The sequence below is a fragment of the Telmatherina bonti genome (assembly GCF_933228915.1).
Source record: "Telmatherina bonti genome assembly, chromosome: 1".
NCBI classification, from domain to species: domain Eukaryota; kingdom Metazoa; phylum Chordata; class Actinopteri; order Atheriniformes; family Telmatherinidae; genus Telmatherina; species Telmatherina bonti.
Window position 1 is genome coordinate 37,907,827 of NC_136619.1, and position 24,877 is coordinate 37,932,703.

Below are 24,877 nucleotides of genomic sequence, written 5' to 3' on the forward strand. Positions count from 1 at the left end.
GTGTAAAGTTTTCCTAGAAAATGCAGCTTTATAAAAGACCCACATGTGTGCTCTTTTACCACTTTCATGATCAATTTAATACTTTTATCAGTCAGTGTGAAAAGAACAGTGGGCAGATGCTTCCTGTAGTTTACATCTAGTCGGTATGATGTTATTAGAGCTCACTGGGTTTGATACACCTCAACAGGAAAGTGAGCTTTCTGTATTTATGGATGCTCTGTGTGATAAGTCATTGTGATGGCCCGCCATCTTGGTTTTGTTTTGTGGTGTTAGTGATCGGTGTGCTGCTCTTGTAGAGGTGGGAGCGGATCAATCTATGGGCAGCCATCACCTCCACCATCTTAGTAATTTTGATTCTTTAAGATATGGATTTGCATCTTGCATCTTTACAACATTGCACACACAACCATTTAGGGCATTTCACTACTGACATTTAAAATGTCCATACCCCACTTTAGTTTATTTTGGTTCATTTATTTAAATAAAGTAAATTGGTCATGAACCTTTTCAATGTGTGCCACCTCCTTTGTTCCCTCTGTGATCCAAGTTGTAACAAGTGGGGGCTCGTCCGGGTTGTTTGTTAACAAAACCCTTTTAGATTTTTTTTTTTTTTGATTGGTTTATTTGATTTCAATGAGGAGGTTTTTCCTTGTTTTTTGGCTTCTGTTGCTAGTTGGTGGAGATCCACAGACAACACATATTTAGGCTACATTCACACTGCACAGAAAAGTGACCAAAAACCTGACTGTCTCACCAATGTGACCCATGTCTGATTTTCGCCTGAAACCTGAATGTGGGCCACTTTCCCATCTGGTACTAAATCTGATACATATGATGCTTTTCAAAGTGACCACAGTCTTAATGGTCATGTTGCATTTTACCTAACTTCCATGTCACTGCAGTGGGACAAATTTAATGGTGGTGGAGCTTTGGTCAAAAACAGGTTCCCACTTCAAACCTAAGAGGTCATATTAATGGCAATGCAATGTGCAGAGACTGGAGCCAATCAGGGGAGAACAATACATGATGTGTCCTTTATAAAAGCCAGACAAGTCCTACAAGGTTGACATATTTTACCATGTGCACATATTTAATCACATTTAATCTGTATTGATATGTTTTTATCTAATAATTAGAATGTAAAATGCTAATCATAGCAGAATGTTCGCAGACTGCAGGCTTACTTGTGGTTCCTAGAGTCTCAAAGAGCCGAGCAGGAGGCAGAGCCTTTGGTTATCAGGCCCCTCTCTTATGGAATAAGCTCCCAGTTAGTGTTAGGGAAGCAGACACCCTCCCCACCTTTAAGACTAGGCTGAAGACTTATCTTTTTGATAAGTCCTATAGCTAGGGATGGTTATAGTTATGCTGCTATAGGTTTAGACTGCTGAGGGACATTTCCTGATACACTGAGCTTCTTTCTTTTTCTCTTTATCTCTCTCTTTTATCCCCCCCCAACAGTGTTGCATCATTAACATGTATGTCTCCTGTCTCAGCAGGTCTCCCTGGCCGAGAGTAGCAGTTCCTGTTGTCTGTTGTCTTTCTGTCCTCTTCCCCCCACACAGCAGAGGCAGATGGCTGCCTGTCCTGAGCCGGGTTCTGCCGGAGGTTTCCTTCCTGTTAAAAGGGAGTTTTTTCCTTCCCACTGTTGCCAGTGTGCTTGCTCAGGATGGGAGATTGAGTTGGACTCAACTCAATCTGTTGGTTTCCTTATATAGGCTATTATGAATTGGCCTTCATTATGTTTTCCCCTCTGTCTGTAAAGCGTCTTGAGATGGCATTGCCGTGATTTGACGCTATATAAATAAAGTTGAATTGAATTGAATTGAATTGAATAGAACACAATCAATTCAACAAGACATTAGCAGTTTACAGTATCTAGTTTCTGGTTGAAAATTTTAGTAACTGTTCACGGCTTCACAGCAGTAAAAAAATAGACTAAATTTAGTCTTTTTCCACATTGAGTGAAGAGACACAAGACCAGCAAATAGTCTTAAAAAAGGACAGCAGAATAGACCCACCACCCTGGCAGATGGCACATGGAATAGACGGATGGATGAGCATGAAGACAAATGATGAAGAAAAAAAATGTAGGTAATTGAAGTGACAGGTAAGAAATCTGCATTCAACATGGCAGTGGATGAGATGCTGATTTTGTTTTGCTTGTGTGTGTGTAAGTGTGTACTGTATGTGTACGTGTGTGGAGGTCCCATTAGATGGAGTAGCAGCTGGTATTAAAGGCAGGAGAAGAAAACAAAACTGTCATATCATCATTTTAGGAGACAGCTGCTGCTTCATTTCCCTCAGTTTTCCCACAAACAAGTGCTGAACTTGGTAACCCATGTTTCTATCTCTTGCTTTAACCTTTTCAAGCATGAGATTGCATAGGCACTTCGTCTATCACTGGGATCTACACTGAAATATCTTGTCAGTAAATGCTGTAATGCATCTTTAGATGGAGCACATGATAATTATGACCCTCTTTTTTTTTTCCTTTTTTTTTTAGAAACAACATATAACCAATTTTTTAAAAAATTTTTTTAAATATGACAAGGGAATGGGAAATCTGGATTGATTGCAAAATTAGCACATCCTTTGGGTGTTTGCATATTTGTGTGACTCCTAATTTCCTGCTTGGCACAAACATCACACTGATTAGTTGCAGAAAACTGGGGTATCACATTATAATAGACACACAAACCTTACAACGACACACTCACACTTTATGGATCTCTGTACAGCAGATCATATCATCCGTACTCCTAACTATCAGCAAGATATCTTTTAATTCGAAGACAGAAAAAATGAAGTCATAGATCAATAACTATTAGTGGAAAAATGTGCTGCATGAAGAACCAAAGTATGATCCATGTCTATGTCCAGTGGTCCATTAGTGGGAGGTTGTAATAATTGATTTCTCAATATCACTCACTATGAATTTATTTAGTGATTATTATTACGGTTTATTGGACAGTTATTCTATAACTGTCTCTTTTATGATCACAATGCACCACATATAAGAATATGAACAATTCGTGAAGATCTTCTCCCTGCACAGACAACTACTTCTTCTTCTAAAAGCCAAGTTCTCAAAGAAGAGATAGTATTTCCTTTATTCTCTTTCTACTCTGAACTCATACCATAAATTCTTACAAGTCACTGTTAAGACTCAAGGATTTGAGATTCACAGGAATCTTGGGAGTTATAACTAATGTATTACCTTTTTATAATATATTCATAGCAATGGCTGGAAGTAAACAGGCTTTCATACCAATTTGCAAGTCAGATATTTCTTTTACTGGTCTATTTGTGTGTGTGTTTGTAACCTGCTTTCTGCAATAAACCAGCCAGTGCCCAAACATCGGAAGTAAAGTGCTTTGGAGCCTGGAGCCTCCAATCTTTGCTTTTTTCTTTCAGTCCCAGATGAAACCCCGGCTACAGTGGATTCTGGCTTCCATACACCACAGCTCCATAGCGAGTAAACGTCTTTATTCGATTAGTGCAAATGAAATCCACCGTTGCACATTGAGGTCGGAGTTAAATTTGACTTGTATGAATTTTCAGTTAATTGGACAGGGGACAAGTCATCTGGAGAAATTAAGCTAACATGAAACGATAAGAACAACTTGATCAACATGAGTAAATGCATCATTAATAGCTGCACGTGTTTCTTGTGTTGGATGTGAGTTCTCGGGAAGAGAAGAAACTACTTCAGCTGAATGTTGTCAGAGTTTCTGAGTCCGCAAAGGATTTTTTATATATATATATTTTTTACCTTTCCTGTCCAGCATCATGACAACAGAATGATGGTCTGGCTGCCGAGATGTGCTGAACAAATTTACTCTTCCAATAGGAACCTTTTGGATATGCGGCAGCATTATCCATAAGGAAGCATTTCTTCAAACTGTTTTTCTTTAAAGTTTGCAGTATCGGCTAACAAACACTTTCTTTTTTGTTTGTGAAATTATTATTTGCAATCAATATGAAACTGTTTGTTCTTCAATGTAAGGTGGAAGAACCTGGAAATAGAATCAAATTAGTTTCTATTGCACCTTAAAGCTTAAATGCTTGAAAAAAAAAAAAAAGATGCACACGTTGATACTGACACAGTGGCAATGTCCCAAAAACCAGCTTCACAAGTTTTAACATCTTCGTTTCTTTTACCAACTTGCTGACGTCCACCCAACTGGCAGTGGCTCAGGTGGTAGAGCCGCTTGTCTTGACAGTCTGCAGTTTGAGTCATGCTCCCCTACACTGCTGGACACCCGAGGGGGAGACCATTTTTCTCTGAGGCCTGGTCCCAATAAACGCAGAAGGCTGCGTCAGGAAGGTCATCCAGCGTAAAAAATGTGCCAATGTGCGATTATTCACTGTGGCGAACCCTTCAGAGGGACAAGCCCAAAGGAAAACAACAACAACTGACATCCACCCAATTAGGCCTTTTGTAGCAATTACAGCCAATATAATCTCCCAGTTAGTGGTGCTGCTGGTTTGAGCCGACACTTAAGGAAAAGGAAACCGTGTGTAAATCACAGTTTTGACAAAATGTCAGAATCTGACAGACTGTGACCGTAAACGGTCTGGAGAGGCAGATGATTAGCATTAAAACCGCCTCAACAAGCAGTTTGTCTAATAGTCACTTATTGCAAGCTGACATCAGCTTTCACAAACCTCCATGTGTCATAAAACAAACCAGTCAGACCATAATTTTCACTGGTTCTCCGCTTGGCGGTAATCCCCATATTTAAACAAGCTTGATATGTATTTTTGTTCCAGTTGTAGTATTAATAGTAGAATGGCTGCTGGACTGAATCAGTTCAGTATCAAAGTCTGACAAGCTTTTGAGTTTCGCATCCTTTGTGTAGCAGTCTGCATCACTGAAACAAAAACAGATCTTTTAGCTGATTTAATATGCGGAATATCATGAGCACAAACTTGATTGAGGAGAATAAAAACATTGCAGAGTTGACAGAATGAGGACGGCCCGCCTGATTTTTTTGTCTCGCTGCATTAAATTACATTACAAGAGTGGATCTGATAGAGCAGAAAGCTGGAGAGGATTTTTCTCTTTGCTGCACGGTGGCTACATCCAACAGCGGGACGCGGACTAAAAATAATTGCCTCAAATGATAATTGCTGCAAAGCCTCAAAAAACAAGTTTGTTTCTTGTTTTTTGGTGTGCTTTTTGCTGCTTATTTCCCCCTCTTACATTTGCAATTAATCACCGCTTCAGATGCTGCAGCTTTACCCCAATTAAATGTTGTAAAAATAATGCCCTCGAGCACAAAACTACATAGTGGAAGAAACACTAAATGTGTTGTTCCCATCAAAATAAGGGAAGAGGGGGAGCAATAATTATGTAAACAGAAAATTAAATTCTTTGAGCTTGTAGACGAAATACATGTTGAAGCCCCCCTCCCTACCCTGAATACTTTAGCTTGCATTTCACCGCATTCTGTTAGCTGCTTGCAACATGTTTCTTCTGTGATGAACTCTAACAGCAAAAAGCATGAAACAATGCCTTTGTCCTCTGCGCCACTGTTCAAATTCACTCCTGAAATCCTCTCTATTTGAAGCCCCCTTTGTCTATACAAACCCATCCTGGGAAATGAAACGGACCATTAACAAGATTATCTCACTTATTCTGCTGCTGACAAAGGCTCTGCAATAGTCTGCTGATCATTAGGCTGGCAGCGGGAACAATGCTGATCTATAATCTTAAGCCGTACTCTGTTTGAACTATGGTGGCCCATTTATTGTGCTCTGAGGAAGATGACATAACGGTAGCCTTGTTTTCTCCCAAAGAGAAGTGCACTAGAAGTGAATGAGGTGAGGCGCTGAGGGAAACAAAGAGTAAGTAAAGGTAGAGGGAGTCGTAGCCCCTCATTTCTTCTTACTAGTCAGTCTGGAATCAATCGCAGTAAAAGAAGCTCCTCAGATGAAGACCTCTCTTTATCTGCCCATGCAATTGCAATAGTTATTGTACAAGGCAATGCCTTTTAGGCAGTCGTGCTGCCTGGACATGTCACAGGCAGATCTATTCATTGCTGTGAGTGATGCCCTATCTAGCGAGTGAACTTTGACCTTCTATAACAATATATTCCACTTTAAGAATTTAATATTTTGTCCATGTTATGTAAGGATTGAAGAACGAGGAGACATGCGTTACGTGTCACGGCGTTCTAGGCTTCGCGTTGTGCATTATAACCGTATAATGCACAGATCCGAGTTGTTAAATCCGCTTATACCGTGGTCCCGCACAGTAAACATTTTATAATAAATGTTTATTTCTTTGCTAAATATGCTAAAGTACGGGAACTATTTTATATACATTTTCGTGCTAAATAACCGTTGTCAAGCTACAGCGCGTTTCTTTCGTTCACCTGTCAAAACACAAGCCGAATGCAACTCTTTAAATCAGATCCTCTTGATACATTAAAGTAAAACACTTCACTTATAAAGAGTAGTTTGTCTTGTAATCTCAACAATTAACACATAATAGACTGTTTCAGGCTGAACTGAGCTAATAAAAATATCTAAACAATGACATTATGCCATACGTTCTGCACTACTGATTGCATATTGTACAAAACAATGCACATGCTTTCACTATGCTCTGTTACTTGACAAATTTCTATTCCAGTAAAAGAAGAACCATGATGGGACACTTCGTAACTAACCTGCAAAAGTACCTTTTGTAGGTTTATGTTAATACTTTAATACTGTACTTAGACTGAACAGCAAATATTTTTACAACTTGAAAATATCTCAAGAGGTAAGGTTTCACACATCCGAAAGATCACACGTGACAACAAGTGGACTCACTGCAAGTTGGGTGTCTTCTTTTCTGTCACTGACCTTCAGTCTTGTTACACGCTGCGCCTCTAAATGGTTTGTTTGAAATACATTTTTAGACATGAAGTTACACTAAGGATGAACTTCTGTCTTTTCATCTGCAGCAGAGTTGCGACCAGTTGCTAAAGAGGTGCTGCATTGCTGCAGCAACATTAGCTGTAATTACTCCTCTGCAATCAAAAGGAAATGTGAGGTATAATCACCACCCGGTCAATGAGAGCAGGAACAGGTCGGCTGTGGCAGACTGACTGGTTGTGGCAAATGTGTCTAGCCTTGCTGAGCTCCCCAGAGATCACTGAGGCAAAGATCCAGCTGGAGAGAGAAGGAATCACCCTGCAGAGACTCACATTTCACATCCACCACACAAGCCCATCAGGGGAAATCTAATGTGCTCACCCTGATCGTAATCTGCTGGTCTCCAACAAATCAGCTAAGTATTGGTTTTCACACAAAGATAAAATCAATGAATCAACATCATGACCAAACCAAGAGTCATTTGCTGCTAAAATGAGTGCATTTACACAGAGAATACTAATTAAAAATGATGAATATGTTCCAGTTGTTTATTTCACACACAATTTTATATAAATGTGTTATGGTGCAGAGATTTCACAAACAAGGACATAGGAGGCCAAACATGATGTTATATGGAAACAACCTAATCAGACTGTTTGTTGCTACCTTCAAATCAGATCAAATAAGCAGTGGATGGTTGCAGCAGACTCACATGACACGACAAAAATACCACAAGGTCTAAATTTTAGTCTAAATTTTCAGAAAATTAGCAGATAAAATGTGATTCTTTCCACTAATAATATACAATCAACGATGATTTATCAGAAAACAATGAGTAAAGCGAACATGACATGATTAAAGGAGCCTCATTCAATCAAACCTGAAATTAAAAAAACAGTTGTGAAAAAAGTTAAGATGATCTGATCAGAATTAAATGTACAGGGAAATGGCACATTAAGTGTAGAAAAACAAGCTCTTTCAGTATATTATGTTTCAGATATAAACTAGTGAAACGTGAGGTTTAGGCATGTTCAAGCGACTGCCGTCTTGAGAAGACAAGCAGCAGGTCACAGTCTGAGATGCTCACATCTGTTTACTTCAAACACCTGATTTTTTCCCACTTCTTTTACTCCAGTAACATCTAACTTGTTGTCAGCTACCTGAGGCCATTTATCAGCCTTTACACAGCTGCCTCCACAGCCACACTACCAATGTTATTTCCCAAAACCTGTGAAGAGAAGTTTATATGTAAAGAACCTGAATAAAAGCGGGTCAACGGGGTATTTAATCATCTGCTGTTGCAATATATTTGGAAATGCTACTGAGACTTGCTAACAGCTATTCCCAAAAATCTTCTTCTGCACTTTATTTGAAGAATAATAACCCAGTAAATTTGATCCCAGACATGATCTTTTCAGTAATAGCAGAGAAACAGAAAGAAAGGAAAATGTGAATATTTAAAGTCCAGTACTCAGCCGCTCTCTAGAGACACGGAAGGAGAAGCAGGTATTCAGCAAGAGGTTTCTCACGCACATTAAATTCATAAAGCACCACTCAGAGTGTGAGGGTTCTTTGTATCAAAATGAACAATAACATAAAATAAAAAGGGAAATTTAGAGTTTTAAAGTGACTGCGGATTAAAAAAACTGGGGGGGAAAAAAAAAAAAAAATCGAAAGTCCAGTTTACTTTTGCAAATTTGACGCCGCCTCCTTGAGAAGCAAACCAACGTTTTTGCTTCCACATGGTCTCCCGTAACCTGTTCCTCTTCTAACACATCAATTAATCATGCATTTTCTGAAAACACATTCTGTTGTGCTTGTTGCAGACTCTTTACTGATATTAATATTAGCTGGGTTGTAATGAGGCGCTGCCGTCACACTGAGACTAATTCCCATATTCCTGAGGGGGCAGCGGAGATGTATGAGGGGAATGAGATGGGAGGCGCTGGTCGATTGGCCAACACTGTCGCCATCTCAAAGTAATGAGATCTCAGGGGGAGGGGAAATTGAGAAGGATTCCTCCAACTCCCTGCTCACATAATACTAATTGGTCAGCGCAGACAAGGTAAGAAGCAGCAAATTTTAATGACATTACTTCCCGACCTGCAGCTGACTAATATCATGAGCGAGTAGGAGTGACACTCATGAGTGGCCTTTGTGTACTGGATAATGACTCTCTACTTAAAACTAGACTATCTGAGGGCTGCAGCTATTTTCTGTTAAACTATCTTGCTTTCATCCATGATGAATGTGTTTTATCCAAAATTGCTAGGGGCCATTCCCCTTCTTTCATGTTACGCCACCAAATTACTATGGTAGCCCATGAGAGACAAACTAAATGACAGCTCTAAAAAAGTTTTGCACTTTTAAAGACAACAGCAGTTTGTGCTGGATGTGGAAGGGTTTACCGGCCCATCGCATCCATCACACTGTCTTTAAACAAGAGCTTCTCATGATAACCACATGTTCAATTGTTGGTTTTGATTGATTTTCCTAATTTACAAATCAAGTTACTTCCAATTTCAGTTGATTTCTACACATGTCCCATTACGCTGAGACAGTGTAAAACAGGCTTGCCTTAGTTCCGTCCTGAGAGTTGTTATCCTGGCTTGTTACCATATTAACAATGTATATTCTTTAAATCAAATTTCCATAAAAAAATCTGTGATTTTGTTTCATCAATAAAATTTGCAGAGGATCACAGACACTTTATTTGCTTCATGTTTAAATGATTTGTGGTTATGGGCTCTGAAAAAGGCCAAATCCACAGAGATGGAACATTCAAGCAGTAAACCCTTCATAAGACACACCTAAACTTGAGTGTGTGTGTGCACATGACATAACAGAATGCATCCCTGCTTGAGATGTAAAAACAAATATACTGTATGCAGGACAGTGATGGCGCATTTTAAATGCACTATTAAGTCAAACATCAGGAAAACATCTCTATTCTGTAAGGAGTTTTTGTAAATTTCTGCAGAGCTTATATGAAATGCAGAGTGAGCAGGGAAGATCTGGACACCCACGTGGTGGGACATCATGGGACACCGTTATTCAACCAGCACAAAAAACACAAACACTTTTGTAAAATCACTCAGAAAGGTTGAAAGAAGTTTCGAACATCAGATTTTTTTTCTACAGGAAGTTGTCGGGTAATTGACGTGAAAATGAGGATGTGACCCCCAAATAGTCTGAGGTCCCTTTCCTCCCTTCATCATGTCTTTTCCTCCATCAGATGTGACTCTTTTATCCAACAGCTAGTCAAACAAAACAAACCCTGATAGTCTGCAGGCACATTTAACAGACTGAGCTCTCCAGCTCAACATCCAGCCAGTAAAATGCATCTTCATCTGCACGGGCAACCCCACGCTGGTGACATTCAGGTGCCCTTACATTTCTTCAACCCATTTATCATAAAATGCATTTAGATTACAGAATAAGTGAAGTCTTTCCACCACTTTAGGCAATTTCTGTGTTTTTATATGCAACAATTCATAATCTAAACCTTGTTTGAGACATCCGCCTCCTCTGTTATATTATGTGCACACTGATGATGACTTCTATCGGCTGAATTGTATTGTTGAGCTTAATTTGTATATTTTCTTCTACTGTGTGTGCAGCACGAGCCTGGAGACAATCCAGACCCTTAAATTGTGTTGAAGGCACTTTTTAAATTACATTGATCTCTCCGTAGACCTGCCTCCTACATGCTACCCATCCTAATGCCTGTTTTATAGATGGTACAGAAGGGTGTGTGTGTGTGTGTGTGTGTGTGGGGGGGGGGGGGGGGGGGGGGGGGGGGGGGGATGATACTTTATTTTTCCATCGTATTTTTTATGCCTTCCTTTTACTGACTTATCTTCACACATAGATGCACACCTGCAGTATGTCTCCTCATTCATTATTCATATTGCTGACAAGCTTTGATTTGTTCTCTCCTTCTAATTACAGCATTATTAGCTTTCATGGTGATGAACAGAAGGGCAGGGCATGACGAATGAGTAAGAAATCATGGTGGAACACAAAGAGTCAAATTAGACCATTTCTAATTTCAAAATTGTTAAACAAGTTTAAAGAAAATTGAAACACCTGGAAAAGCACTCAAGGCAGGCGATAAACTCTGCTTATTCACAGCAACTGAAATCCCAAACCCATCCTGCAATATATTTTTTAGTATGCTTGAGATTGTGCTCAAGTAGGTTGGAAACCTGAGGCCTAATTAAACCTAATGATATCCACATCTCTTGGACAGCGGCCAAGCAGATGCAGGGAGCCATGGAAATTTCATGAAGCGACTTCTTGCAAGCTCATGATATGTCTATTTGCAAATTAAAAACACTAAACAAACACATGGTTGCATATCGATCAATAGCTTTTTTTAATTATTTTTTTTTATCACTGCTTCAACTGGAAAAGTGACTGCACTGAAAGGTTCCTACCTAATATAATTGGTCAATCCTTTTCTGATTTAAATAGCAGATACACAAACTGTATACATTATTCAGTGGGATGTCTGTGCAGAATACATTTTTTCCCTCATCTTTTGAAGCAGATTCCTGTTTCTGCTTCTGTTTCTGAGTTTACCACAACGCAATCTGCAGCTAGCTGCTGCTAGGTAATGTGAAGGGAGTTAACCACAAAGCTAACTGCAGCTAGCTGCTGCTCGGTGAAGTGAAGGGAGTTTACCACAAAGCTAACTGCATTAGCTGCTGCTGGGTAAAGTGAAGGGAGTTTACCACAAAGCTAACTGCAGCCAGCTATTGCTGGGTAAAGTAAAGGAAGTTTTTACTACAAAGCTAACTGCATTAGCTGCTGCTGGGTAAAGTGAAGGGAGTTTACCACAAAGCTAACTGCAGCCAGCTATTGCTGGGTAAAGTAAAGGAAGTTTTTACTACAAAGCTAACTGCAGCTAGCTGCTGCTGGGTAAAGTGAAAGGAGTTAACCACAAAGCTAACTGCAGCTGGCTGCTGCTCGGTGAAGTGAAGGGAGTTTACCACAAAGCTAACTGCATTAGCTGCTGCTGGGTAAAGTAAAGGAAGTTTTTACTACAAAGCTAACTGCAGCCAGCTGCTGCTGGGTAAAGTGAAAGGAGTTTACCACAAAGCTAAATGCAGCTAGCTGCAAGTCTGTTTGAAAATGAGTCTGGTATCTAAAGTCACATATTTAAAGAAAATTTGCATTTTTCCACACTTGGAAATGTTTGTGTTGGCCTACAGTACTACCTTATATTTCCTAGCCATCCAGGATTTAGCTATTTCTTTTTACTAAGGCACTCTTTTACTTTGCTTAAATCCACTTTTTATGGCTCAAGTTGACACCACTGAACCAACAACAGCTTTCACATTTTGGTTGCTGTTTACTCTGAGAAACTCTGAGCTTTAAAAGATCTGTGCTGCAACACGAGAATGAACCACTCATGCACAAGTTCAGGCAGCCCTTGCTTTTCTGAAGCACAGTAACAATCACAGAAAAAACTAACTAAACTTTGCAGATGTTAAAGTGCTGCTGGAAGTAAAACAGTTTAATAAACTGTTGGCTTTATGAAGGCAACACATTTTTTCTCTAGCTGTGGGATTCAACCAGGCGCCAACCAGGCGAGGATATGGGCAACAGGTCAATGGTGAAAACAATGATAAAAAAAAAAAAGGCAGAGTGTTTGAGAATCAATTTTCATCATCTCTGCCGCAGCTGCTGCCTGGTTAGGTGATTTGAAGGAGGGGTGAAGCGTGTCATTACGGAGCAGAGAATGAGGTGAAATCGGATGCGAAGGAACGTTTGGGTCTGTGTTTGTGCGACCAGGGGGCTTTTCAGGGGCAGGAACTTACCCCTGCAGATGGTGCCATTGCCCACGTAGCCTGGTTTGCAGGTGCACAGGTGTCCTCTGATGGTGTTGGTGCAGATGGCGTTCTCATCACACAAACTCTGGCCGCTGGCACACTCGTCGTGCTCTGTGGGAGAGGAAACGCAGAACTCTTGTCAGAATAGCGGTGAATACGTGTGTTTGTTGTGCGAAAGATGAGGAGGTCATTTTCCAGCAGAGAGATAATATAAACTCAGCACTGAGAGGATGGCAAACGGCTACTTGACAAAGGAAATCAGACCACGGTGGAGATTTCCTTCTGTCAACAGCCAGCTCTCTGAAAACCATGCTTGTGCACATGCTTTCTGCTTGGCACGCTCTCAGTGGATCTGAAGTGGCTGTTTTGACATGAGGCTGACCGCTGCTTTTCCCTGCCTCACGTTACTTACAAACCAGCAGCAGCCAGCCGTAGAGGCATGTGGGGGAACAGCTGATGTCTACCAGGTGTACTGACTGACTGCTCAGTTTCAGCATCAATTAGTCTAATGCTTTTGGCTTGGACAGTGCAACGTCTTCCACGGGGGGACTGAGCAGAGGACAGCAGCCAGCTAGTCGGGGCCAGATTTTGTGGCCTGTGGCACATTTTAAAAGTAGGTTTTCCATCAGAAACATTAATCTTAATAATTGCATATTTAAATCAGTTTGCCCCCCCAGGAACAGAAATTCCCAAAATGAATTCCTTCATTCATTCATTGATTATCCTAACCGCTTAGTCCGAATAAGGGTTGTGAGGAGGCTGGAACCTATCCCAGCAGTTTTTGGGCAAAAGGCAGAGTACACACTGGACAGCTCGCCAGTCCATCGCAGAATTCACAAAGTTGTAAAAAAAAAACAACAAATAAAAATGGTGAATATTTTAAAACAGGGCATCTTGTAGATTTTAGACTGCATTATCTGTAAACTCCTCTTCCTGACTGAGCAACCCTGAGTTAAAAAACAATAAATTCATCATATGTTTTATTTATTAACACTTGGACATAGCACTATAATGATGGATAAAAAATCAAATTCCTACTGCATTTAGTCTCTCAGATGAGGAGAACACATGCATAAAGCAGAAACTGGGCTCACATGGACAATTTGCAATCAATCGGATTAAACAAATCCGATCTGGTTCAATCAGAATTCATTTTTGATCAGATTGACAGAGAAGGTTGAAATCTTTTATTGATCTGATCAAATTTAAAAGTTTGACCCATTTTCTCGCTCACTATGTGATGTGAGAAGTAATCTTTCTCACATCACATGGTGGCAGGGTGATGCAATAGTCACCAAAAAAAACCTGAGTAAAGTTAAAAGAGCTGCATAACTATTTTCTTCCCCTGTCTTCTGCAAATCAGTTGGAAAGTAAAAGTGGGAAGGCCCAGTTGCAGTGTCGAAAGAGTTCAGATGTGGTTAAATGTGGAGCTCTATATTTATTTTCCATTTATTTATACCTTACAGCCGAACTGACTGAGCTGCCAGCTGGTTTCTTCTCTGAATTTCTGTCAGATTCACAACCTCCATGCTTGACTTTTTACAGTTCTTAAAAATGTGTTTTTATAAAGAAAAAGTGAGTGGCACCTACTCATGCAGCCCCGCGAGCAGCATCTTTAGTGGAAATAAGGGTGAACTGATGTGTTTCCATGAGTGGCCATAAGAGCAGGAGCTGCGATGGGTTTTTATTCTGATATAAGACAAAGTCAACATTTCCACCTCAGCTTGTCACAGAATAATAAAAATGCTTAAATAAAGAAAGTTAAACGTCTCATTTTTGAAAGAGTTTCTACCAACTATAATTTTGTTTTAAAGGTTTTTCACGTGTTGCGTCCGTCCCCACACACAGCTACAGATAGGTGTAACCAGGAACAGATGAACCTTGATTTATAATTCCACAAAATCTGGATAAATGTTAATATGCCTGAAGGGATCTTTCAAATCACTGCAGTTCACTTTAAGATAGAAGCTCCTCCTTCTCTTTTTCTTCTTCTGGGGACCCTCTATACACTCCTTAAGCCCCCAATATCCCTCCCTTTTTTGTAGAATTTTCCTGTTGGAGAGGAACTGGAGTGGGCACGTTGGCATGGGGTTTTGTTTCCTTCAGCTGTAATTCGGGAAGGAAATTAAACAGAGGCTTCCTCCACAGATCACGCCGTGTCGCACACAATTTGTTAACCACCACAACGAAGAGGCTGACTGCTTACACTGGCAAACGAATCCCTCACAATATAAAAAGAGCACAACTGTAGTTCAACTTGTTCTTTCAAACAAGATAGTTTTCATACCAAAACCTTCCGAAAGCTTTTTTCTTTCCTTATCTTTAGGATTCAGTCGCCTGGATAAAGCTTCTGACCACACATCTGACAAAGCAAGCCAGATCAGCAGTATGAAAATGTGACCAGTGAAAATATGACTGACTAATAATATAGCAGTCCTCTAGTGTGTGCACCGTACTGTCTCAGGGTCAGTGTCTTATATCCTGCTTGATATGATGAACTCCTCTCTTAACGTTTCATACATTTACCGTTAGCCAGAGGCCACAAGCTAAAGGAGGGTTTAATACAGCAAGCAGTGCATGATGAGAGACTTTGTGCCAAACAACAGGTACATTTCACTGATCTGACAGGGAAAGCAAAGCATGCTTATAGTCCAAAGAATTAAGCGTTGCTTACCAGCTGCTAGACCACGGCTGTTTGAGTCCTTTTAGCCCCAAAGATTGGCCAGAAGGTTGTTTTTGTGAACAAAATGTTCCACGGTTGTGAATTCAGTTTAATAATATCATAAACCTGATTATATTTATTTTGTGACATTTACAAACAGTAAGACTGCTGAAATAAACCTTCTTATCAAAGTATCACTGATCCAGGCACCTGGCATCTTTTCTTTTTTAATCAATGAAAACTGTAAGAATTCAGCTGTAATCAAGCTGCAGACTAATTGGAGGCTCATCTTGTTGATCTATTTTCAGCCTCCATCTTTACCTGAAAACGTTTCTCTGTAATGATTAGAAACAAGAACTTACCACTGTATGCTTTGCTGCAACTCATCAGCGGTTAGATTATGGAGTTGTGTGACAAGTCATATGAAGTTGTGTTTAGAAAATGACCCTCTGAAGCAAAGACGTCTCATTTAGCTAAATGCTTCTCACCTTAACTCCTGTCTGCTTGTATTGGTACCCTGTTCCTCCGCTGATGAGAGGAATTAAAATGGAAATAAGAGTTGAGAGGAGGAACAGTGGGCAGGTTGGGGAAATGGCACGTGGGGGTAATTTAACCTTCTGCTTACACCTGATAGAAAATAGACATCTGGAAGAGGAAATTCTCCCCTTTTCCCGTTAGTAACTGTTCACATAACTGCACTTATTAGATAAACTGAGTGTTACGAGGATACTTTCTCTCTTTAACCTGTAGCCGTTCACCTCTGATCATCATTTCAACAACAAGTATGTTTGTGTAATTATGAATTTATTTGCACTTTTGAATTTGGCTTCAAATGTTTATGACAAGAAAAAAAAATCAAGGTGAAAAGATTATTAAATGAATGAGATCTATGATGTTATAAATCCAATTATGTTAATTTCCTGCTTTGCCACACACACATTTTATATTATATTTCATATATATATATATATATATATATATATATATATATATATGTAATATACCTGTGTGTGTACATATGTTTGTAATGTATATACACGTATTTGTTTATTCGTTAAAAATAAAATAACTACAAAAGTTGCAAAAATAACAAAAAACTGAAATGATCATATTTTTATTAAAAACATAAAATAAAATTAAGATATGAGTTGAGGCATTACTGAACAATAAGCCATCAGAGGAACAGAAACCTGAAATGCCCCTGAGCCCCCACCAGCAGAAGCAGTTTAAGAATGAGACATTTCTACCAGTTATTGTTCCTGAAAGCCAGAAAAGCTTCGGTTTGCTGCAGAATGAAAAACGCCATGAAACATCCTAATGAGGCTGTCTGGGATGACCTCAGGCCACCACCCACCTGCTCAAGTTCTTAATATGCTATTACAGAAAAAGGAAACTAATATGTGGAGTCAGAAAGAAGATCATTACAACAGCAGGATCTAGTAATTGCAGATCCTTGTTGTTGAAAACTATGAGATTAATTGATTTTTGGCATCATGTTTATTGATTCAAGACACACTGCTGAGCTTATCAAAGTGATTAAGCAGCAGTTAATCCATCTTCAATTAGAATCCAACATGATTTCACTGATTATAAACAATACATAAAAGCTGTCTTTGAAGATGCTGCCATGAGGATTTACAACGCAGCTGCTTTGCTTATGTGTTTCTTTTCCCATCAAACCGGAAGCTGTGCCTGAAAGTGCCCGTTAGGATATGGCCAACAGCTGCCTGCTCCTCAACACACACACTCAGTCCAACACACTCCTCTTTAATATACAAAAACTTTGGTGGGAGTCATGACTAATGCATTCTGCTTAATTATTGAGTGCTGCTCATGAAGCCCTCAAGCGACCAGGAGAAATTATTTAGCTTTTCTTGTCTCGTGGATTTCCTCCCCGTGTTGAACTTTAAAGTGGAGGTGGATGTTTATGGTGCTGGTGGGATGTAAAACGGTTTGTGCGAAGGGGCAGGAAAAGCAGGCTCCGTTAATGGTGTTACATGATTAAATATCCAGTGTGCTAATGGGAGCGAGCTGATAAAGGGGAGAACAACACAATCTAAACACTGATGGACACAGGTGTGTATTAATGCTGCTTAATGTCTGCGGGCCACGTTGGATTTATAAAGCAGTGTAAACCAGCAGACGGAGTTGTTGAAATGATGAACAATGAGCGTGAGGAAAAACTGCCTAGTTAAATATTTAAAGCAGGCAATAAATCATAAAGCGGGGTAAGAAGTGCTTTTGTGGTGCAGCTCATGCTGCACTCCAAGCCTTTGTCTTCCTGACCTTGATATCTGCTTCGTCTGTGTTGAAGGCATTCGCTAATTATTTTTTTTCTTGTGTGCAAGGCCTGTGCTGCAAATTACATCATCTCCATCAGTCTGCTGGAACATGCAGCAACCGTTTAATCTTCCTTTGCTTCTGTGTTCTACATTCAGATCAACATGCCACACTATGAGGCTGGGGAGCAGAAGTCAAATATGGATTCTTGTCTTGAGGAGAGAATCACAGATTATTCACACCTCCACAATGTTCTAAAGATGGATCACATGATCATAGATGTGAAGCTTCAGCTAGCATGTACAGGTGGCATTTATATGATTACTGGCACATCTGCAAAGCCAATTAATTTGTGGAATTCCACCATACACTCATGTTAGATCTCATTGCACTCTAAGTCTGCATGTAAATGCAACATGGGTGTAAAATGTGACATTTTAATTACAAAGGCTCAAACATGCACAAGGATTTTTCCCAACATCATTGCATAGATATTTGACTTCTCCATACACTACAATTTATTAATATATTTATTTTTATATTCATTTCAAGCAGTGGTATTTACATAACAAATGCAGGGGGCATTCGATCTGTTATTTTCCCCACAAAAAAGGGGGAAAAAACAAAACTAGATAGATAAATAAATAAATAAAAATAAAATAAAACAAACAGTTTTGCCTGAAAGGGGATGGGAGGCAGAAAACTTATTTAATCCCATTTTTACATTCAATCACTCACAACAACTTCACTGACACACACTTTGGAACAAATATTAATAGTTATGCTTCACAGCTCACTACAAGCAGGTTTTCTACTGGTTAATATGGACAAAGTGCAAAAAAAAAGATACAGCTAAAAATATGAGGGGTTCATTTGAATCACCAAAATACCAACAAAGCAAGTTGTTGCTATTCTGGTGCAAAATGTGCCAAAACATCAATCTGCTGCAGATCTGATAATCGATCCACAATGCAAAAAACTGCAAGGAAAAGAGCTGTATTAATCCCTCCCAATCCAGCAGAAGCATCTAAACTGGCTTTAAATGGAACATTTATATCAAGGAGGACAGTCAGCTCAGCAACTCAAACAGCACCTTTTCTTTTTTTTTATGCTCTATTAATAAACCTCTTCTACCATCGAAGGGCTAAAAGACGTGTCACTGCAGTGCCATCGCTAATGACCATCCTCTGGGACAATCTTCATTAAACTGCATTAGGCTCCTTCAGAAAAAGACATTTCAGTGGGTTTGAAATCCAACTCAGGGTGAAAAAAAATATAACAAATGTTATTCTGCTTCAGATGTCACCTGGTTTAACAAGGTACATCTAGATGTTTGTTGTAGGACCAAGACAAGGCAGGAAGAAAAAAGAAAAAAACAAAACAAAACAGACATCTGAACATGGACCTAAAATTCAGGATTAATGAAAGCTGACAGGACGCTACAAAACACCAAACACACGGCAAAAACCATGTTAGACTGGTTGCAGACTGGATTCTCATCAAGTCCAGCAAATTACTCTTTAGAGCAGGCCTGAACTTCTTCATCTACATTACGATGAAGGCCGGAGCTTTGCAGCTGATCATTAAAAACTATACTATAAAAATTAAAATAAAGCATTAAATTCTTAAGAGGACAAATGCCCAACCAGTCATAAAAACTGAATGTTGCTTTGTGCAATGTTTTCTGTTCCTACAAAACAAATTTAGATGGAAAAAAAAAACAAAACAAAAGAAACAAAACTAACCTGGACATCCAGGAAATTAGTTTAGCCCTTAGTATTATATAAGTTTAACAGCTAAACTACCCACTAAACATTAATGGTCTTCAAATTTTGGGAGTAATATAGAGAAAAAGTAAATTGTTTATGCTGTACTGAGATTATACATGAATGTGAGACATTCAAATATTGTAATGTAATGGCAATTCCATTATTTCAGACAATTGATTAAAAAACAAACAGTAGGGTTATCAAGCATGTGGTGCTTCTTGCATATCTGTCTAATAATTAATCCAAGTCATATAGTTTTGACCATAAACATATGAAGTTATTGACTGCCAGCCATTGTTGTAGGCGACAGCCCCACACTGCCTCCATTATGGAGGATTTTGGCTTGTCTGTCAGGCTACACAGAATACTGAGTTCTGGGACCTTATATATGGAAGGCCGATTTTGCCGGGTTTGTGTGCCAGGGTGTCTTCGGGGTGGGCTATCAGAGCGTGTTCACAATGCGTCGGGTGTGTGCACCCCAAAAACACCCTGAGGCACACACCCCGCCAAATTGGCTTTCCATATACAGAAACTGCAAAGGACGTCTTTTTAAGTGAGCGTTCGGATTCAAAGGATGTCAAAAGATGTATTTGGCAGCCAATTAGTTAATCTCAAAAGCCATCACATCTTCTATAAGAATCTAAAAATAAAGCACAATGACAAACATTTCTATCATCATTTGGGGAAAATTATTGTACCAGCCTCTTTGGTTTGGGTTATTTTACCAATGTTTTGACTTAAACCCGATAGTCTAGCCATCCATTTGTTTTGCAGATAAAGGGACGAGCATCTCCTGTGTTGGAGTCTACATGTACGGAGCCCTACTGTCCACGTTATGCTCTTATAGTGAGAGGTAGTCTAGCCATTCATTAGTTATGCAGCCTTGGGGACGTCACCTGATTCTCTGAATAGTACCTTGCTCCTTTCACCTCATGTATGAATACGTGACAGTATAGCCATTATTAACATATTTCTCCTTTTTCAGCAGGTCTTACTGAATAAAAGCTGCTCTACATGTTGATCTGTCTTTCCTGTCCTCTCCACCCCAACCAGTCGAGGCAGATGGCTGCCCTCCCTGAGCCGGGTTCTGCCGGAGGTTTTCTTCCTGTTAAAAGGGAGTTTTTTCCTTCCCACTGTCGCCTCATGCTGCTCAGGATGGGGGATGGGATTGATGTCATGATTTGATGCAATCAGTAGGTTTCTCTTAGCCAGGCTATGTATGAATTGGCTTGAACTGATGTGTCTGTAATGTGCCTTGAGACAGCATTGTTGTGAAGTGGAGCTATACAAATAAAACTGACTTGAACTGAATTAAAGGCTGCCATAAAAACATTTGGTGAGCCGTTGTAAATTAGAAAAAAAAAAACATTTGGAATTTCCCCAAAATATTGCTTCATTCAAACCTAATCTAATATTTTATTCATGTTTCAATGAGTTTAGAGACTGGACTGCATTTCTACAGAAACAGAAGAAGCAGCTACTAGAGCCGTCACTCATACCTGTAGGTGGACGCAAAGTTAATTTCAGCTCTCAGAGAATAATTAATGGAATGTGTGAACTATCAGTGGTTGGGAAGATCCAACAAAGTATCCAAGAGAGTGTTTTTCTCTGCAATACAATAACCCATCCCAATAATAAATGATCATGTCACCAGAAAGATATTACGTTGCCAGTAGTTACCTCGGTGATTCAGCAGGAGAGGACGACTGCCTAACACGAGCACGCCGCCCGTCTCTGTCAGATTTGGTCTAATTAGTGATGATTATAGAGTGATGTAGTGTCAGGTCTGGACACGTTGAGGTGACCCCCCCGAAGTGCTGAGCTAATGACGCTTAATAATTGATCATCGGGGCCACGGACAGTGACTGGCACGTTCCATGTTGCGCACACAACCCTGTAGAAGGCAGTGCAGCAGAAGAATCAGCGGGATCACTGAGGGTATTTTCTCATTTCCCAAACAACATTTTCTCACAAATGAAAACTCATTAAATAGCTTCACAGTGTGATATCAGGTTCTCTCCGTCGCTGTTCCCTGCAGGATAACAGGATTGCCGAGAGTTTGAGTGCTGAGAAATCAGTAGTGCTAACAATAACTTGCACTATAAAACAAAAATGTCCTGAATTAAGCAACTAATGTACATTTTTCCCTCCATTATTTAACACTTCGAGCTGAAACAATGTGCATCAGACCGATTCAATCTCTCTGCATCATTTGCTGCTGCAATCTGTTGCATAAAATATCCATCAGAAAGTCTCTCATATCTAACTGTAAATACATTCATAATTTCACAATAATGTACTGGGAAATCATGTGTAATCTATGTTGAAACAGGGCAAATATAACTAATATTACGTCTTATAAATGACATGTTGGAGGATGCGTTAAATGTGTTTGAGTGCAAGTCTCATAAGAGATGTTTTAAAAATAGAAACGACACAACTGAGATTGTAATTAGAGTATAACAGGCAAATGATTGTTATTCAAGTCTCATTCACAACATTACAGAGGACAATTATTATAACTAGCAGGGAATCGCTTCTATCAGAGAAACGTCAGCCACTCAAACCATCACAGGATCACAGAGCGGTTCGTTAGTGTGGAACGCGCCGTCATCAGATAAACACAAGAATTATTTCTCTGCTAATGTTTCTTCAGCTTAATATAATGAAATACTTCTTAATATATTGTCATTTCTGTCAGTTACTCTGTCATTTTATACAGAAAACTGTCATTTTCCAGTGACTTTTACCTGAATGTTTGCTGGTTTGGTGAGTTTTCCATGACAAAAGGACTGTTTTTTTGACTGTGTCACATAGAATAACACAGTGTAATTTGACATAGGAAATGATGGACACTCTCAGTTCTTAAGGAGACCATCACATTTCACTCATATGTGTAAAACATCCATGCTCACCACATCTTGACAGACAGCTCCAAGCTGTATCAGGAAAACAGGAAGTATGTACAGTTACATATATAAACTTATCTAAATATAACCACAGCACATGGAAATATCATCAAACTTGAGGCACAACTAATTTTGTATGAGTCTAACGGGAAGTTCAGTATGTGGAATGAGCAACCAGAACCCTCTGAGATAAACTTTGATACAACTCCTTTTAGTCAGGGATCCCCTTTTCCAGTCCTTGAGGGCCACAATCCAGCAGGTTTTATTTGTATCCTTGCTCCAACACACTTGACTCAAACTAAACATGCATTTTGCAGAACTTCATCGGCTGTTGGATGCATTTAATGGAAGCCAGGTGTGTTAGAACAGGGATACCTGCAGGACAGCGTCCCTCGAGGACATACGTTGGGCGACCCTGCTTTAAGTGGTGTTCAGGAATAGTTCTGCAGAATCCTTGAAGAACTTTCCAAAGTTTTCAGCATTTATTTAATATTCTAGTTAGATGATTCTCACTGCTTCAGTAATGTTGAGGGCTGGACTGTGGGGACGATTCCTCCCTCCATCAGACCAGTCTGAACTGGCTTTCAGTCCACTTCTTTGTCATTTTGCAACATCAACCCATTTCCATTTGTTGATAAAGGCAAAATAGAAGGACTTGAGTGAAAATGTTATTGTCCAAATAAAAACACTGAAGGTCCATCAGAAAGCCTGGAAAATTGATGCTTAAAGTCATTCTTGAGAGAAGAAGAAAATTTGGCAGCTTGAAAACAAACCAGGGCAAAATGAAGGGCTTGTTTGCACAGTAGGTTCATTCTAATCCAGTAAAGATGCAGTGGATGTTGGGACCAACACAAAAAAACTGCACGCCAAGAGCACAACACAATAACACAACAAAGAAGGGACATTTGCTTCTAATTTCCAGGAAGTTAAAGAGTCGATAATCGGTTTCGGTTTATTGCAACCCAGCAGGTGAGACGGTATTCATGTCATGCTTCTGGACACGTTGATTAAACGTCCATTCCAGGAATTGGGCCAGCAACGCGGACATGCTCACTCAGGTACAACTACATACACACGGCTGGAAGCAGAAGAGGGGAGACTCCTCTCGGCTGCTATAACAACACAGACGCACGTTTCCAAATTGTACTCATATCTTGAAATCTTGTAATAAATTCCTTTATTATAACTATGTCGTAGGCTGCCTAGCTTCTGCTGGACCACTGGCAGTGTCAAGGCTCTCAGATCCACTTCAGCATCAAATCAGGTTCATAAAGAAAGTCACCCACTCTACACACACATACACACCCTCCTGAGCTGGTGTTTCTATTATTTTGGAAACACGACAGATGTTTTATGGTGATGTTATGATTTGGCCTTTTCAAAATGAAAATGTGCAGAATAGGGCAGAGAAGAAGCATTATTTATTGAGTAATTAGAATAAAACAAAACATGAAGCTCTGATTAAACTAGATCTTTATTCTCTTGGACAGTTTGATGATGTGGTGGAAATTATGCACAGTGTAGTTTTAATATGTTACTCCTTTATTAAGTTCTTTTATGTAGTACAAAATATATATTCTGCATAGTTTAGAGTAGTTCAGAAAGCTTGCTTTAGTAGGTTCATGCATAAAACTAAATGTTCTGTTCAAGGCCTGTTTCAGCTCTGACTGTTATCTGCAAGCTGGCCGTTGTTTGGACTAATGCTGCCAGGCAGAGGTTGTTTGTGTATGCCTAAAGATCGCTGTAACACCCTGAGCAGGGGCAGAGCTCTCAAGACCTCTCGCTCACAACATCTGTACATGGCCAATAAATTGAACAGAAAACAGTTGATTTATGGGTTTATTTCTCATCGGATAAATTCCACGACAGATGAATAAATGCCTTTCTTCAGGCTCCATCTCCTCCTGTCTGCAAATACCAATGTAGTCTCCCCACAGCAGATTATCTTTGTTTGTTGCCTATTTATACCTCTTTCTTCCTTTTTTCCTTTTACTTTTTGGAACCACACATACTCAACTCCTCCCTCGGTGTGCGTCAGGAGATCTGAGAGTAAAACCAACACCTCATGATTCACTTTTACTTTGCGTAATAAATTCCTAAAACATGTCCTCGTCTCTCAAGTTGCTACCGTCGCTTCTTTCAATAATGTCAAGCAGAACACTTCAGTAATGTGAAATTTAATGGCCAGTGACAAGCCCATAAAAAAAGAACAGAGTGTGGAAGAAACTTCAAGGTTTTTCCCTCCCTCTTTTTCTTTTTTCTGGCCAGCAGAAAGTCGTCGTGTTCACTTCCAATTTTGCCGCTCACCTTGACATGAAATGAACCTTGGCGGAGATCTTTCCTGTGCCACGGGGCAAAATGATCGACTTGCTTGTCATAACATTTAGCACAAAGGACACGCATCCCATAAAAATGACTTAAAGAACATCTCTGAATGCGCTACTTTTAAAGTGATCACTTTAACCTGCCAGTGAATGGATCCCGCTTCCTCTGCGCGTGGATACGCTGCACCATGCAGATGTCACGTTACATTATTTGACTTTTCATTTCTAC

General features: G+C 39.7%; 1 protein-coding gene across 1 annotated transcript in view; it reads right to left on the minus strand.

Moving 5' to 3' along the window:
* LOC306756389 (protein kinase C-binding protein NELL1-like) overlaps positions 1-24,877 on the minus strand; it is a gene marked incomplete at its 3' end in the record, with an annotated part of 316,128 nt that overhangs the window by 49,343 nt on the left and 241,908 nt on the right. The window contains exon 14 of the mRNA XM_079241118.1: positions 12,693-12,815. Within this exon, the coding sequence (XP_079097244.1) occupies positions 12,693-12,815 (123 nt within the window). The remainder of the gene's footprint in view (positions 1-12,692; positions 12,816-24,877) is intronic.